At 49.1% G+C, this 14,066-nt stretch overlaps 1 protein-coding gene across 1 annotated transcript in view; it reads left to right on the forward strand.

Moving 5' to 3' along the window:
* Nucleotides 1-5,592: 5,592 nt before the first annotated feature.
* LOC129846563 (rhophilin-2-like) overlaps nt 5,593-14,066 on the forward strand; it is a gene marked incomplete at its 5' end in the record, with an annotated part of 33,274 nt that continues 24,800 nt past the window's right edge. The window contains one exon of the mRNA XM_055914508.1: nt 5,593-5,668. Coding sequence (XP_055770483.1) covers nt 5,593-5,668 — 76 coding nt within the window. The remainder of the gene's footprint in view (nt 5,669-14,066) is intronic.

The raw sequence follows: 14,066 nt of genomic DNA on the forward strand, positions 1-14,066 counted from the left end.
TACAGGATATATTGATGTTTACTGGTTAACACTACAGGTTATATTGGTGTTTACTGGTTAACACTACAGGTTATATTGATGTTTACTGGTTAACACTACAGGTTATATTGGTGTTTACTGGTTAACACTACAGGTCCATGATGTTTACTGGTTAACACTACAGGATATATTGATGTTTACTGGTTAACACTACAGGTTATATTGATGTTTACTGGTTAACACTACAGGTTATATTGGTGTTTACTGGTTAACACTACAGGTTATATTGGTGTTTACTGGTTAACACTACAGGTTATATTGGTGTTTACTGGTTAACACTACAGGATATATTGATGTTTACTGGTTAACACTACAGGTTATATTGGTGTTTACTGGTTAACACTACAGGTTATATTGATGTTTACTGGTTAACACTACAGGTTATATTGGTGTTTACTGGTTAACACTACAGGATATATTGATGTTTACTGGTTAACACTACAGGTTATATTGGTGTTTACTGGTTAACACTACAGGTTATATTGATGTTTACTGGTTAACACTACAGGATATATTGATGTTTACTGGTTAACACTACAGGTCCACAATGTGAGGATATATTGGTGTTTACTGGTTAAAACTACAGGTTATATTGATGTTTACTGGTTAACACTACAGGTTATATTGATGTTTACTGGTTAACACTACAGGATATATTGGTGTTTACTGGTTAACACTACAGGTCCATGATGTTTACTGGTTAACACTACAGGATATATTGATGTTTACTGGTTAACACTACAGGTTATATTGATGTTTACTGGTTAACACTACAGGTTATATTGATGTTTACTGGTTAACACTACAGGATATATTGGTGTTTACTGGTTAACACTACAGGTCCATGATGTTTACTGGTTAACACTACAGGATATATTGATGTTTACTGGTTAACACTACAGGTTATAGTGATGTTTACTGGTTAACACTACAGGTTATATTGGTGTTTACTGGTTAACACTACAGGATATATTGATGTTTACTGGTTAACACTACAGGATATATTGGTGTTTACTGGTTAACACTACAGGTCCATGATGTTTACTGGTTAACACTACAGGATATATTGATGTTTACTGGTTAACACTACAGGTGATATTGATGTTTACTGGTTAACACTACAGGTTATATTGGTGTTTACTGGTTAACACTACAGGATATATTGATGTTTACTGGTTAACACTACAGGATATATTGATATTTACTGGTTAACACTACAGGTTATATTGGTGTTTACTGGTTAACACTACAGGATATATTGATGTTTACTGGTTAACACTACAGGTTATATTGGTGTTTACTGGTTAACACTACAGGTTATATTGATGTTTACTGGTTAACACTACAGGATATATTGGTGTTTACTGGTTAACACTACAGGTCCATGATGTTTACTGGTTAACACTACAGGATATATTGATGTTTACTGGTTAACACTACAGGTTATATTGATGTTTACTGGTTAACACTACAGGTTATATTGGTGTTTACTGGTTAACACTACAGGATATATTGATGTTTACTGGTTAACACTACAGGTTATATTGATGTTTACTGGTTAACACTACAGGTTATATTGGTGTTTACTGGTTAACACTACAGGTCCACGATGTGAGGATATATTGATGTTTACTGGTTAACACTACAGGATATATTGATGTTTACTGGTTAACACTACAGGTTATATTGATGTTTACTGGTTAACACTACAGGTCCACGATGTGAGGATATATTGATGTTTACTGGTTAACACTACAGGATATATTGATGTTTACTGGTTAACACTACAGGTCCACGATGTGAGGATATATTGATGTTTACTGGTTAACACTACAGTTTATATTGGTGTTTACTGGTTAACACTACAGTTTATATTGGTGTTTACTGGTTAACACTACAGGTCCACGATGTGAGGATATATTGATGTTTACTGGTTAACACTACAGGTCCACGATGTGAGGATATATTGATGTTTACTGGTTAACACTACAGTTTATATTGGTGTTTACTGGTTAACACTACAGTTTATATTGGTGTTTACTGGTTAACACTACAGGTCCACGATGTGAGGATATATTGATGTTTACTGGTTAACACTACAGGTCCACGATGTGAGAATATATTGATGTTTACTGGTTAACACTACAGGTCCATGATGTTTACTGGTTAACACTACAGGATATATTGATGTTTACTGGTTAACACTACAGGTTATATTGATGTTTACTGGTTAACACTACATGTTATATTGGTGTTTACTGGTTAACACTACAGGTCCACGATGTTTACTGGTTAACACTACAGGTCCATGATGTTTACTGGTTAACACTACAGGTTATATTGATGTTTACTGGTTAACACTACAGGTTATATTGATGTTTACTGGTTAACACTACATGTTATATTGGTGTTTACTGGTTAACACTACAGGTCCATGAAGTTCACTGGTTAACACTACAGGTCCATGATGTTTACTGGTTAACACTACAGGATATATTGATGTTTACTGGTTAACACTACAGGTTATATTGATGTTTACTGGTTAACACTACAGGTCCACGATGTGAGGATATATTGATGTTTACTGGTTAACACTACAGGATATATTGATGTTTACTGGTTAACACTACAGGTTATATTGATGTTTACTGGTTAACACTACAGGTTATATTGATGTTTACTGGTTAACACTACAGGTTATATTGATGTTTACTGGTTAACACTACAGGTTATATTGATGTTTACTGGTTAACACTACAAGTTATATTGATGTTTACTGGTTAACACTACAGGATATATTGATGTTTACTGGTTAACACTACAGGTCCAGGATGTGAGGATATATTGATGTTTACTGGTTAACACTACAGGTTATATTGATGTTTACTGGTTAACACTACAGGATATATTGATGTTTACTGGTTAACACTACAGGTTATATTGATGTTTACTGGTTAACACTACAGGTCCACGATGTGAGGATATATTGATGTTTACTGGTGAACACTACAGGTCCACGATGTGAGGATATATTGATGTTTACTGGTTAACACTACAGTTTATATTGATGTTTACTGGTTAACACTACAGTTTATATTGGTGTTTACTGGTTAACACTACAGGTTATATTGATGTTTACTGGTTAACACTACAGGTTATATTGATGTTTACTGGTTAACACTACAGGTTATATTGGTGTTTACTGGTTAACACTACAGGATATATTGGTGTTTACTGGTTAACACTACAGTTTATATTGATGTTTACTGGTTAACACTACAGGTTATATTGATGTTTACTGGTTAACACTACAGTTTATATTGATGTTTACTGGTTAACACTACAGGTTATATTGATGTTTACCGGTTAACACTACAGGTCCACAATGTGAGGATATATTGGTGTTTACTGGTTAAAACTACAGGTTATATTGATGTTTACTGGTTAACACTACAGGTTATATTGATGTTTACTGGTTAACACTACAGGATATATTGATGTTTACTGGTTAACACTACAGTTTATATTGATGTTTACTGGTTAACACTACAGGATATATTGATGTTTACTGGTTAACACTACAGGTTATATTGATGTTTACTGGTTAACACTACAGGTTATATTGGTGTTTACTGGTTAACACTACAGGATATATTGATGTTTACTGGTTAACACTACAGGATATATTGATGTTTACTGGTTAACACTACAGTTTATATTGGTGTTTACTGGTTAACACGACAGGATATATTGATGTTTACTGGTTAACACTACAGGATATATTGATGTTTACTGGTTAACACTGCAGGATATATTGATGTTTACTGGTTAACACTACAGGTTATATTGATGTTTACTGGTTAACACTGCAGGATATATTGATGTTTACTGGTTAACACTACAGGTCCACGATGTGAGAATATATTGATGTTTACTGGTTAACACTACAGTTTATATTGATGTTTACTGGTTAACACTACAGGTTATATTGATGTTTACTGGTTAACACTACAGTTTATATTGATGTTTACTGGTTAACACTACAGGTTATATTGATGTTTACCGGTTAACACTACAGGTCCACAATGTGAGGATATATTGGTGTTTACTGGTTAAAACTACAGGTTATATTGATGTTTACTGGTTAACACTACAGGTTATATTGATGTTTACTGGTTAACACTACAGGATATATTGATGTTTACTGGTTAACACTACAGTTTATATTGATGTTTACTGGTTAACACTACAGGATATATTGATGTTTACTGGTTAACACTACAGGTTATATTGATGTTTACTGGTTAACACTACAGGTTATATTGGTGTTTACTGGTTAACACTACAGGATATATTGATGTTTACTGGTTAACACTACAGGATATATTGATGTTTACTGGTTAACACTACAGTTTATATTGGTGTTTACTGGTTAACACGACAGGATATATTGATGTTTACTGGTTAACACTACAGGATATATTGATGTTTACTGGTTAACACTGCAGGATATATTGGTGTTTACTGGTTAACACTACAGGTTATATTGATGTTTACTGGTTAACACTGCAGGATATATTGATGTTTACTGGTTAACACTACAGGTCCACGATGTGAGAATATATTGATGTTTACTGGTTAACACTACAGGTTATATTGGTGTTTACTGGTTAACACTACAGGTCCATGATGTTTATGATGTTTATGTTTATGTTCATGATGATACTCCTGGGTGTTTGCTCTGGGTTATAATGTATTGTGGTGTTGGTGTGAGTAAGGTGGACCCAGATACTCCTGGGTGGTTGCTCTGGGTTGTAATGTATTGTGGTGCAGTGTTGGTGTGAGTAAGGTGGACCCAGATACTCCTGGGTGGTAATGTATTGTGGTGTAGTGTTGGTGTGAGTAAGGTGGACCCAGATACTCCTGGGTGGTTGCTCTGGGTTATAATGTGGTGTTGGTGTGAGTAAGGTGGACCCAGATACTCCTGGGTTATAATGTTTTGTGGTGTAGTGTTGGTGTGAGTAAGGTGGACCCAGATACTCCTGGGTTATAATGTTTTGTGGTGTAGTGTTGGTGTGAGTAAGGTGGACCCAGATACTCCTGGGTGGTTGCTCTGGGTTATAATGTATTGTGGTGCAGTGTTGGCGTGTCTGTATGTAAAGAGAGACTGTTGTCAAAGGGTGTTCCCTCTGGCCTGCAATCTGAAGAGCAAATGTAAACATTCTCCCAATTTTAAATATTTAATTTAGTTATGTATTGATGTCAACGGGAGACTAAGTGAACATGTGACTTAAATTGAAGTTTCGGATTCACCCCTTAGTTTATGATGTCATCACTGACATCACACAGCCAACCGGTCTGTTAGATCACCTCAACAATATGGCTGTTAATGTGTATAAAACTCACTGTTCACCACTAACATCACACAGCCAACCGGTCTGTTAATGTGTGTAAAACTCACTGTTCACCACTAACATCACTGTGTGTCACAGTGCCGGCGTATCTTTAACAGTTAAATGTCACGAATAACGATCTCTCCTTTCCTGTTTCCAGAGAGACCTCCAGCATCCCTCTCATCCCGCTGGGGCTGAAGGAGACGAAAGAGATGGACTTCTCTGTGTCATTCAAGGTAGTACAGACCTCCGTTTCACTACTTCTTCACTAGCTGGACATTTCAGATAATTTAACAGGTTCTCTCGTCCAGACCGACGTACAGTCAGGTTCTCTATTCCAGGCCGACGTACAGTCAGGTTCTCTCGTCCAGACCCACGTACAGTCAGGTTCTCTCGTCCAGACCGACGTACAGTCTGGTTCTCTCGTCCAGACCCACGTACAGTCTGGTTCTCTCGTCCAGACCCACGTACAGTCAGGTTCTCTCGTCCAGGCCGACGTACAGTCAGGTTCTCTATTCCAGGCCGACGTACAGTCAGGTTCTCTATTCCAGACCGACGTACAGTCAGGTTCTCTCATCCAGACCGACGTACAGTCAGGTTCTCTCGTCCAGATCGACGTACAGTCGGGTTCTATCGTCCAGACCGACGTACAGTCGGGTTCTCTCGTCCAGGCCGACGTACAGTCAGGTTCTCTATTCCAGACCGACGTACAGTCAGGTTCTCTCGTCCAGACCGACGTACAGTCAGGTTCTCTCGTCCAGGCCGACGTACAGTCAGGTTCTCTATTCCAGACTGACGTACAGTCAGGTTCTCTCGTCCAGACCGACGTACAGTCAGGTTCTCTATTCCAGACCGACGTACAGTCAGGTTCTCTCGTCCAGGCCGACGTACAGTCAGGTTCTCTATTCCAGAACGACGTACAGTCGGGTTCTCTATTCCAGACCGACGTACAGTCAGGTTCTCTCGTCCAGACTGACGTACAGTCAGGTTCTCTCGTCCAGACTGACGTACAGTCAGGTTCTCTCGTCCAGACTGACGTACAGTCAGGTTCTCTCATCCAGGCCGACGTACAGTCAGGTTCTCTATTCCAGACCGACGTACAGTCAGGTTCTCTATTCCAGACCGACGTACAGTCAGGTTCTCTATTCCAGACCGACGTACAGTCAGGTTCTCTATTCCAGACCGACGTACAGTCAGGTTCTCTATTCCAGACTGACGTACAGTCAGGTTCTCTATTCCAGACCGACGTACAGTCAGGTTCTCTATTCCAGACCCACGTACAGTCAGGTTCTCTATTCCAGACCGACGTACAGTCAGGTTCTCTATTCCAGACCCACGTACAGTCAGGTTCTCTATTCCAGACCGACGTACAGTCAGGTTCTCTATTCCAGGCCGACGTACAGTCAGGTTCTCTATTCCAGACCCACGTACAGTCAGGTTCTCTATTCGAGACCGACGTACAGTCAGGTTCTCTATTCGAGACCGACGTACAGTCAGGTTCTCTATTCCAGGCCCACGTACAGTCAGGTTCTCTATTCCAGACCGACGTACAGTCAGGTTCTCTATTCGAGACCGACGTACAGTCAGGTTCTCTATTCCAGACCGACGTACAGTCGGGTTCTCTATTCCAGACCGACGTACAGTCGGGTTCTCTATTCCAGACCGACGTACAGTCAGGTTCTCTATTCCAGACCGACGTACAGTCAGGTTCTCTCATCCAGACCGACGTACAGTCAGGTTCTCTATTCCAGACCGACGTACAGTCAGGTTCTCTCGTCCAGGCCCACGTACAGTCAGGTTCTCTCGTCCAGGCCGACGTACAGTCAGGTTCTCTATTCGAGACCGACGTACAGTCAGGTTCTCTATTCCAGACCCACGTACAGTCAGGTCCTCTCGTCCAGATCCACGTACAGTCAGGTCCTCTCGTCCAGACCGACGTACAGTCAGGTCCTCTCGTCCAGGCCCACGTACAGTCGGGTTCTCTCGTCCAGGCCCACGTACAGTTGGGTTCTCTCGTCCAGGCCCACGTACAGTCAGGTTCTCTCGTCCAGGCCCACGTACAGTCAGCGCATACAGCTAAGGTACAGCAGCTGTTTCACAATTCATTGATATCAATTCCTTTGACAGCGATCTCTATTCTCCATTTGTTCACTAGTATGTACTGGATATATAGATATAGGGTGTGTACCAAATGACAACCTATTCCCTATTTTATGCACTACTGTTGGACAAAACCATTTGTTCAGCGTTTCATCAGGTTCAATAGATTAAAGTTTAACCCCGTGATGTTTTGACCCTCAGCAAACAGCTTTATTATTGTCAACTAGGTCACAGCTCTGTCAACCAGGAAATGACAACGGCCCAGTAAGCCTACCGGTGGTGGGGAATACCATGATGTCACCTTTATACCGCTGTGAGGTGCAGATAAGGACTAGATCATCTCGATTATAGACTTAGGCTACATCCCAAATGGGACCCTATTCCCCAGATAGACCACTTCTGTTGACCAGAGCCCTGTGGGCCTGCCTTGTGGTCGGTCCTCCCTTGTGGTCGGGTCTGCCTTGTGGTCCTGCCTTGTGGTCTCCCTTGTGGGCCTCCCTCCCTTGTGGTCCTGCCTTGTGGTGGTCCTGCCTTGTGGGGGGCCTCCCTTGTGGTGCTCCCTTGTGGGCCTGCCTTGTGGGCCTCCCTTGTGGGCCTGCCTTGCACTAGGGAATAGGGTGCCATTTGAGACGTGGACTTCCTGTATCTGTCTGACGAGTTAAGTGTGCCCTACTTCTGGCCTGTAATCAACTAGCTTTAATGACCAGGTGTCAGTGACATACTGTCTGGCTGCTAGTCAGGAGACACAACACTGATCGTCACGCGGCTAGAGACACACTTCCGCTTAGTTCGGCTCAGGTTGGGTCTGGGGAGGGGTCAGGTTTGGTCTGGGGAGGGGTCAGGTTTGGTCTGGGGAGGGGTCAGGTTGGGTCTGGGGAGGGGTCAGGTTTGGTCTGGGGAGGGGTCAGGTTTGGTCTGGGGAGGGGTCAGGTTTGGTCTGGGGAGGGGTCAGGTTTGGTCTGGGGAGGGGTCAGGTTTGGTCTGGGGAGGGGTCAGGTTTGGTCTGGGGAGGGGTCAGGTTTGGTCTGGGGAGGGGTCAGGTTTGGTCTAGGGAGGGGTCAGGTTTGGTTGGGTCTGGGGAGGGGTCAGGTTTGGTCTGGGGAGGGGTCAGGTTTGGTCTGGGGAGGGGTCAGGTTTGGTCTGGGGAGGGGTCAGGTTTGGTCTGGGGAGGGGTCAGGTTGGGTCTGGGGAGGGGTCAGGTTTGGTCTGGGGAGGGGTCAGGTTTGGTCTGGGGAGGGGTCAGGTTTGGTTGGGTCTGGGGAGGGGTCAGGTTTGGTTTGGTCTGGGGAGGGGTCAGGTTTGGTCTGGGGAGGGGTCAGGTTTGGTCTGGGGAGGGGTCAGGTTTGGTCTGGGGAGGGGTCAGGTTTGGTCTGGGGAGGGGTCAGGTTGGGTCTGGGGAGGGGTCAGGTTGGGTCTGGGGAGGGGTCAGGTTTGGTCTGGGGAGGGGTCAGGTTTGGTCTGGGGAGGGGTCAGGTTTGGTCTGGGGAGGGGTCAGGTTTGGTCTGGGGAGGGGTCAGGTTGGGTCTGGGGAGGGGTCAGGTTTGGTTTGGTCTGGGGAGGGGTCAGGTTTGGTCTGGGGAGGGGTCAGGTTTGGTCTGGGGAGGGGTCAGGTTTGGTCTGGGGAGGGGTCAGGTTTGGTCTGGGGAGGGGTCAGGTTTGGTCTGGGGAGGGGTCAGGTTTGGTCTGGGGAGGGGTCAGGTTTGGTCTGGGGAGGGGTCAGGTTGGGTCTGGGGAGGGGTCAGGTTTGGTCTGGGGAGGGGTCAGGTTTGGTCTGGGGAGGGGTCAGGTTGGGTCTGGGGAGGGGTCAGGTTTGGTTGGGTCTGGGGAGGGGTCAGGTTTGGTTTGGTCTGGGGAGGGGTCAGGTTTGGTCTGGGGAGGGGTCAGGTTTGGTCTGGGGAGAGGTCAGGTTTGGTCTGGGGAGGGGTCAGGTTTGGTTTGGGGAGGGGTCAGGTTTGGTCTGGGGAGGGGTCAGGTTTGGTCTGGGGAGGGGTCAGGTTTGGTCTGGGGAGGGGTCAGGTTGGGTCTGGGGAGGGGTCAGGTTTGGTTTGGTCTGGGGAGGGGTCAGGTTTGGTCTGGGGAGGGGTCAGGTTTGGTCTGGGGAGAGGTCAGGTTTGGTCTGGGGAGGGGTCAGGTTTGGTTTGGGGAGGGGTCAGGTTTGGTCTGGGGAGGGGTCAGGTTTGGTCTGGGGAGGGGTCAGGTTTGGTCTGGGGAGGGGTCAGGTTGGGTTTGGGGAGGGGTCAGGTTTGGTCTGGGGAGGGGTCAGGTTTGGTCTGGGGAGGGGTCAGGTTTGGTCTAGGGAGGGGTCAGGTTGGGTCTGGGGAGGGGTCAGGTTTGGTCTGGGGAGGGGTCAGGTTTGGTCTGGGGAGGGGTCAGGTTTGGTCTGGGGAGGGGTCAGGTTTGGTTTGGGGAGGGGTCAGGTTGGGTCTGGGGAGAGGTCAGGTTTGGTCTGGGGAGAGGTCAGGTTTGGTCTGGGGAGGGGTCAGGTTGGGTCTGGGGAGGGGTCAGGTTTGGTCTGGGGAGGGGTCAGGTTTGGTCTGGGGAGGGGTCAGGTTGGGTCTGGGGAGGGGTCAGGTTTGGTCTGGGGAGGGGTCAGGTTTGGTCTGGGGAGGGGTCAGGTTGGGTCTGGGGAGGGGTCAGGTTTGGTCTGGGGAGGGGTCAGGTTTGGTCTGGGGAGGGGTCAGGTTTGGTTTGGTCTGGGGAGGGGTCAGGTTTGGTCTGGGGAGGGGTCAGGTTTGGTCTGGGGAGGGGTCAGGTTTGGTCTGGGGAGGGGTCAGGTTTGGTCTGGGGAGGGGTCAGGTTTGGTCTGGGGAGGGGTCAGGTTGGGTCTGGGGAGGGGTCAGGTTTGGTCTGGGGAGGGGTCAGGTTTGGTCTGGGAAGGGGTCAGGTTTGGTCTGGGGAGGGGTCAGGTTTGGTCTGGGGAGGGGTCAGGTTTGGTCTGGGGAGGGGTCAGGTTTGGTTTGGTCTGGGGAGGGGTCAGGTTTGGTCTGGGGAGGGGTCAGGTTTGGTTTGGTCTGGGGAGGGGTCAGGTTTGGTCTGGGGAGGGGTCAGGTTTGGTCTGGTCTGGGGAGGGGTCAGGTTTGGTCTGGGGAGGGGTCAGGTTTGGTCTGGGGAGGGGTCAGGTTGGGTCTGGGGAGGGGTCAGGTTTGGTCTGGGGAGGGGTCAGGTTTGGTCTGGGGAGGGGTCAGGTTTGGTTGGGTCTGGGGAGAGGTCAGGTTTGGTCTGGGGAGGGGTCAGGTTTGGTCTGGGGAGGGGTCAGGTTTGGTCTGGGGAGGGGTCAGGTTTGGTCTGGGGAGGGGTCAGGTTTGGTTGGGTCTGGGGAGAGGTCAGGTTTGGTCTGGGGAGGGGTCAGGTTTGGTCTGGGGAGAGGTCAGGTTTGGTCTGGGGAGGGGTCAGGTTTGGTCTGGGGAGGGGTCAGGTTTGGTCTGGGGAGGGGTCAGGTTTGGTCTGGGGAGGGGTCAGGTTTGGTCTGGGGAGGGGTCAGGTTTGGTCTGGGGAGGGGTCAGGTTTGGTATGGGGAGGGGTCAGGTTGGGTCTGGGGAGGGGTCAGGTTTGGTCTGGGGAGGGGTCAGGTTTGGTCTGGGGAGGGGTCAGGTTGGGTCTGGGGAGGGGTCAGGTTTGGTCTGGGGAGGGGTCAGGTTTGGTCTGGGGAGGGGTCAGGTTTGGTCTGGGGAGGGGTCAGGTTTGGTCTGGGGAGGGGTCAGGTTTGGTCTGGGGAGGGGTCAGGTTGTGTCTGGGGAGGGGTCAGGTTGGGTCTAGGGAGGGGTCAGGTTTGGTCTGGGGAGGGGTCAGGTTTGGTCTAGGGAGGGGTCAGGTTTGGTTTGGGGAGGGGTCAGGTTTGGTCTGGGGAGGGGTCAGGTTTGGTCTGGGGAGGGGTCAGGTTTGGTTGGGTCTGGGGAGGGGTCAGGTTTGGTTGGGTCTGGGGAGGGGTCAGGTTTGGTCTAGGGAGGGGTCAGGTTTGGTCTGGGGAGGGGTCAGGTTTGGTCTGGGGAGGGGTCAGGTTTGGTCTGGGGAGGGGTCAGGTTTGGTTTGGGGAGGGGTCAGGTTTGGTCTGGGGAGGGGTCAGGTTTGGTTGGGTCTGGGGAGGGGTCAGGTTTGGTCTGGGGAGGGGTCAGGTTTGGTCTGGGGAGGGGTCAGGTTTGGTCTGGGGAGGGGTCAGGTTTGGTCTGGGGAGGGGTCAGGTTTGGTCTGGGGAGGGGTCAGGTTTGGTTTGGTCTGGGGAGGGGTCAGGTTTGGTCTGGGGAGGGGTCAGGTTTGGTCTGGGGAGGGGTCAGGTTTGGTCTGGGGAGGGGTCAGGTTTGGTCTGGGGAGGGGTCAGGTTTGGTTTGGTCTGGGGAGGGGTCAGGTTTGGTCTGGGGAGGGGTCAGGTTTGGTCTGGTCTGGGGAGGGGTCAGGTTTGGTTGTGTCTGGGGAGGGGTCAGGTTTGGTCTGGGGAGGGGTCAGGTTTGGTTTGGTTTGGGGAGGGGTCAGGTTTGGTCTGGGGAGGGGTCAGGTTTGGTCTGGGGAGGGGTCAGGTTTGGTCTGGGGAGGGGTCAGGTTTGGTCTGGGGAGGGGTCAGGTTTGGTCTGGGGAGGGGTCAGGTTTGGTTTGGTCTAGGGAGGGGTCAGGTTTGGTCTGGGGAGGGGTCAGGTTGGGTCTGGGGAGGGGTCAGGTTTGGTCTGGGGAGGGGTCAGGTTTGGTCTGGGGAGGGGTCAGGTTTGGTTGTGTCTGGGGAGGGGTCAGGTTTGGTCTGGGGAGGGGTCAGGTTTGGTTTGGTCTGGGGAGGGGTCAGGTTTGGTCTGGGGAGGGGTCAGGTTTGGTCTAGGGAGGGGTCAGGTTTGGTCTGGGGAGGGGTCAGGTTTGGTCTGGGGAGGGGTCAGGTTGGGTCTGGGGAGAGGTCAGGTTTGGTCTGGGGAGGGGTCAGGTTTGGTTTGGGGAGGGGTCAGGTTTGGTCTGGGGAGGGGTCAGGTTTGGTCTGGGGAGGGGTCAGGTTTGGTCTGGGGAGGGGTCAGGTTTGGTCTGGGGAGAGGTCAGGTTTGGTCTGGGGAGGGGTCAGGTTTGGTTTGGGGAGGGGTCAGGTTTGGTCTGGGGAGGGGTCAGGTTTGGTCTGGGGAGGGGTCAGGTTTGGTTGTGTCTGGGGAGGGGTCAGGTTTGGTCTGGGGAGGGGTCAGGTTGGGTCTGGGGAGGGGTCAGGTTGGGTCTGGGGAGGGGTCAGGTTGTGTCTGGGGAGGGGTCAGGTTTGGTCTGGGGAGGGGTCAGGTTTGGTCTGGGGAGGGGTCAGGTTTGGTCTGGGGAGGGGTCAGGTTTGGTCTGGGGAGGGGTCAGGTTTGGTCTGGGGAGGGGTCAGGTTTGGTCTGGGGAGAGGTCAGGTTTGGTTGGGTCTGGGGAGGGGTCAGGTTTGGTTTGGGGAGGGGTCAGGTTTGGTTGGGTCTGGGGAGGGGTCAGGTTTGGTCTGGGGAGGGGTCAGGTTGGGTCTGGGGAGGGGTCAGGTTTGGTCTGGGGAGGGGTTCTATGGGACAGTTGATGGTGTTTTGATGGGTCGGTGACTCTATAGGACAGTGGATGGTGTTTTGATGGGGCGGTGGCTCTATGGGACAGTGGATGGTGTTTTGATGGGGCGGTGGCTCTATAGGACAGTGGATGGTGTTTTGATGGGTCGGTGGCTCTATAGGACAGTGGATGGTGTTTTGATGGGTCGGTGGCTCTATAGGACAGTGGATGGTGTTTTGATGGGTCGGTGGCTCTATGGGACAGTGGATGGTGTTTTGATGGGGCGGTGGCTCTATGGGACAGTGGATGGTGTTTTGATGGGGCGGTGGCTCTATAGGACAGTGGATGGTGTTTTGATGGGGCGGTGGCTCTATAGGACAGTGGATGGTGTTTTGATGGGGCGGTGGCTCTATAGGACAGTGGATGGTGTTTTGATGGGGCGGTGGCTCTATGGGACAGTGGATGGTGTTTTGATGGGGCGGTGGCTCTATGGGACAGTGGATGGTGTTTTGATGGGTCGGTGGTTCTATAGGACAGTGGATGGTGTTTTGATGGGTCGGTGACTCTATGGGACAGTGGATAGTGTTTTGATGGGGCGGTGGCTCTATGGGACAGTGGATGGTGTTTTGATGGGGCGGTGGCTCTATAGGACAGTGGATGGTGTTTTGATGGGGCGGTGGCTCTATGGGACAGTGGATGGTGTTTTGATGGGTTGGTGACTCTATAGGACAGTGGATGGTGTTTTGATGGGTCGGTGGCTCTATAGGACAGTGGATGGTGTTTTGATGGGGCGGTGGCTCTACAGGACAGTGGATGGTGTTTTGATGGGGCGGTGGCTCTACGGGACAGTGGATGGTGTTTTGATGGGGCGGTGGCTCAATAGGACAGTTGATGGTGTTTTGATGGGGCGGTGGCTCTATAGGACAGTGGATGGTGTTTTGATGGGGCGGTGACTCTATAGGACAGTGGATGGTGTTTTGATGGGGCGGTGGCTCTATGGGACAGTGGATGGTGTTTTGATGGGGCGGTGGCTCTATGGGACAGTGGATGGTGTTTTGATGGGTCGGT

The sequence above is a fragment of the Salvelinus fontinalis genome, unplaced genomic scaffold, assembly GCF_029448725.1.
Source record: "Salvelinus fontinalis isolate EN_2023a unplaced genomic scaffold, ASM2944872v1 scaffold_0587, whole genome shotgun sequence".
In the NCBI taxonomy this organism is placed as follows: domain Eukaryota; kingdom Metazoa; phylum Chordata; class Actinopteri; order Salmoniformes; family Salmonidae; genus Salvelinus; species Salvelinus fontinalis.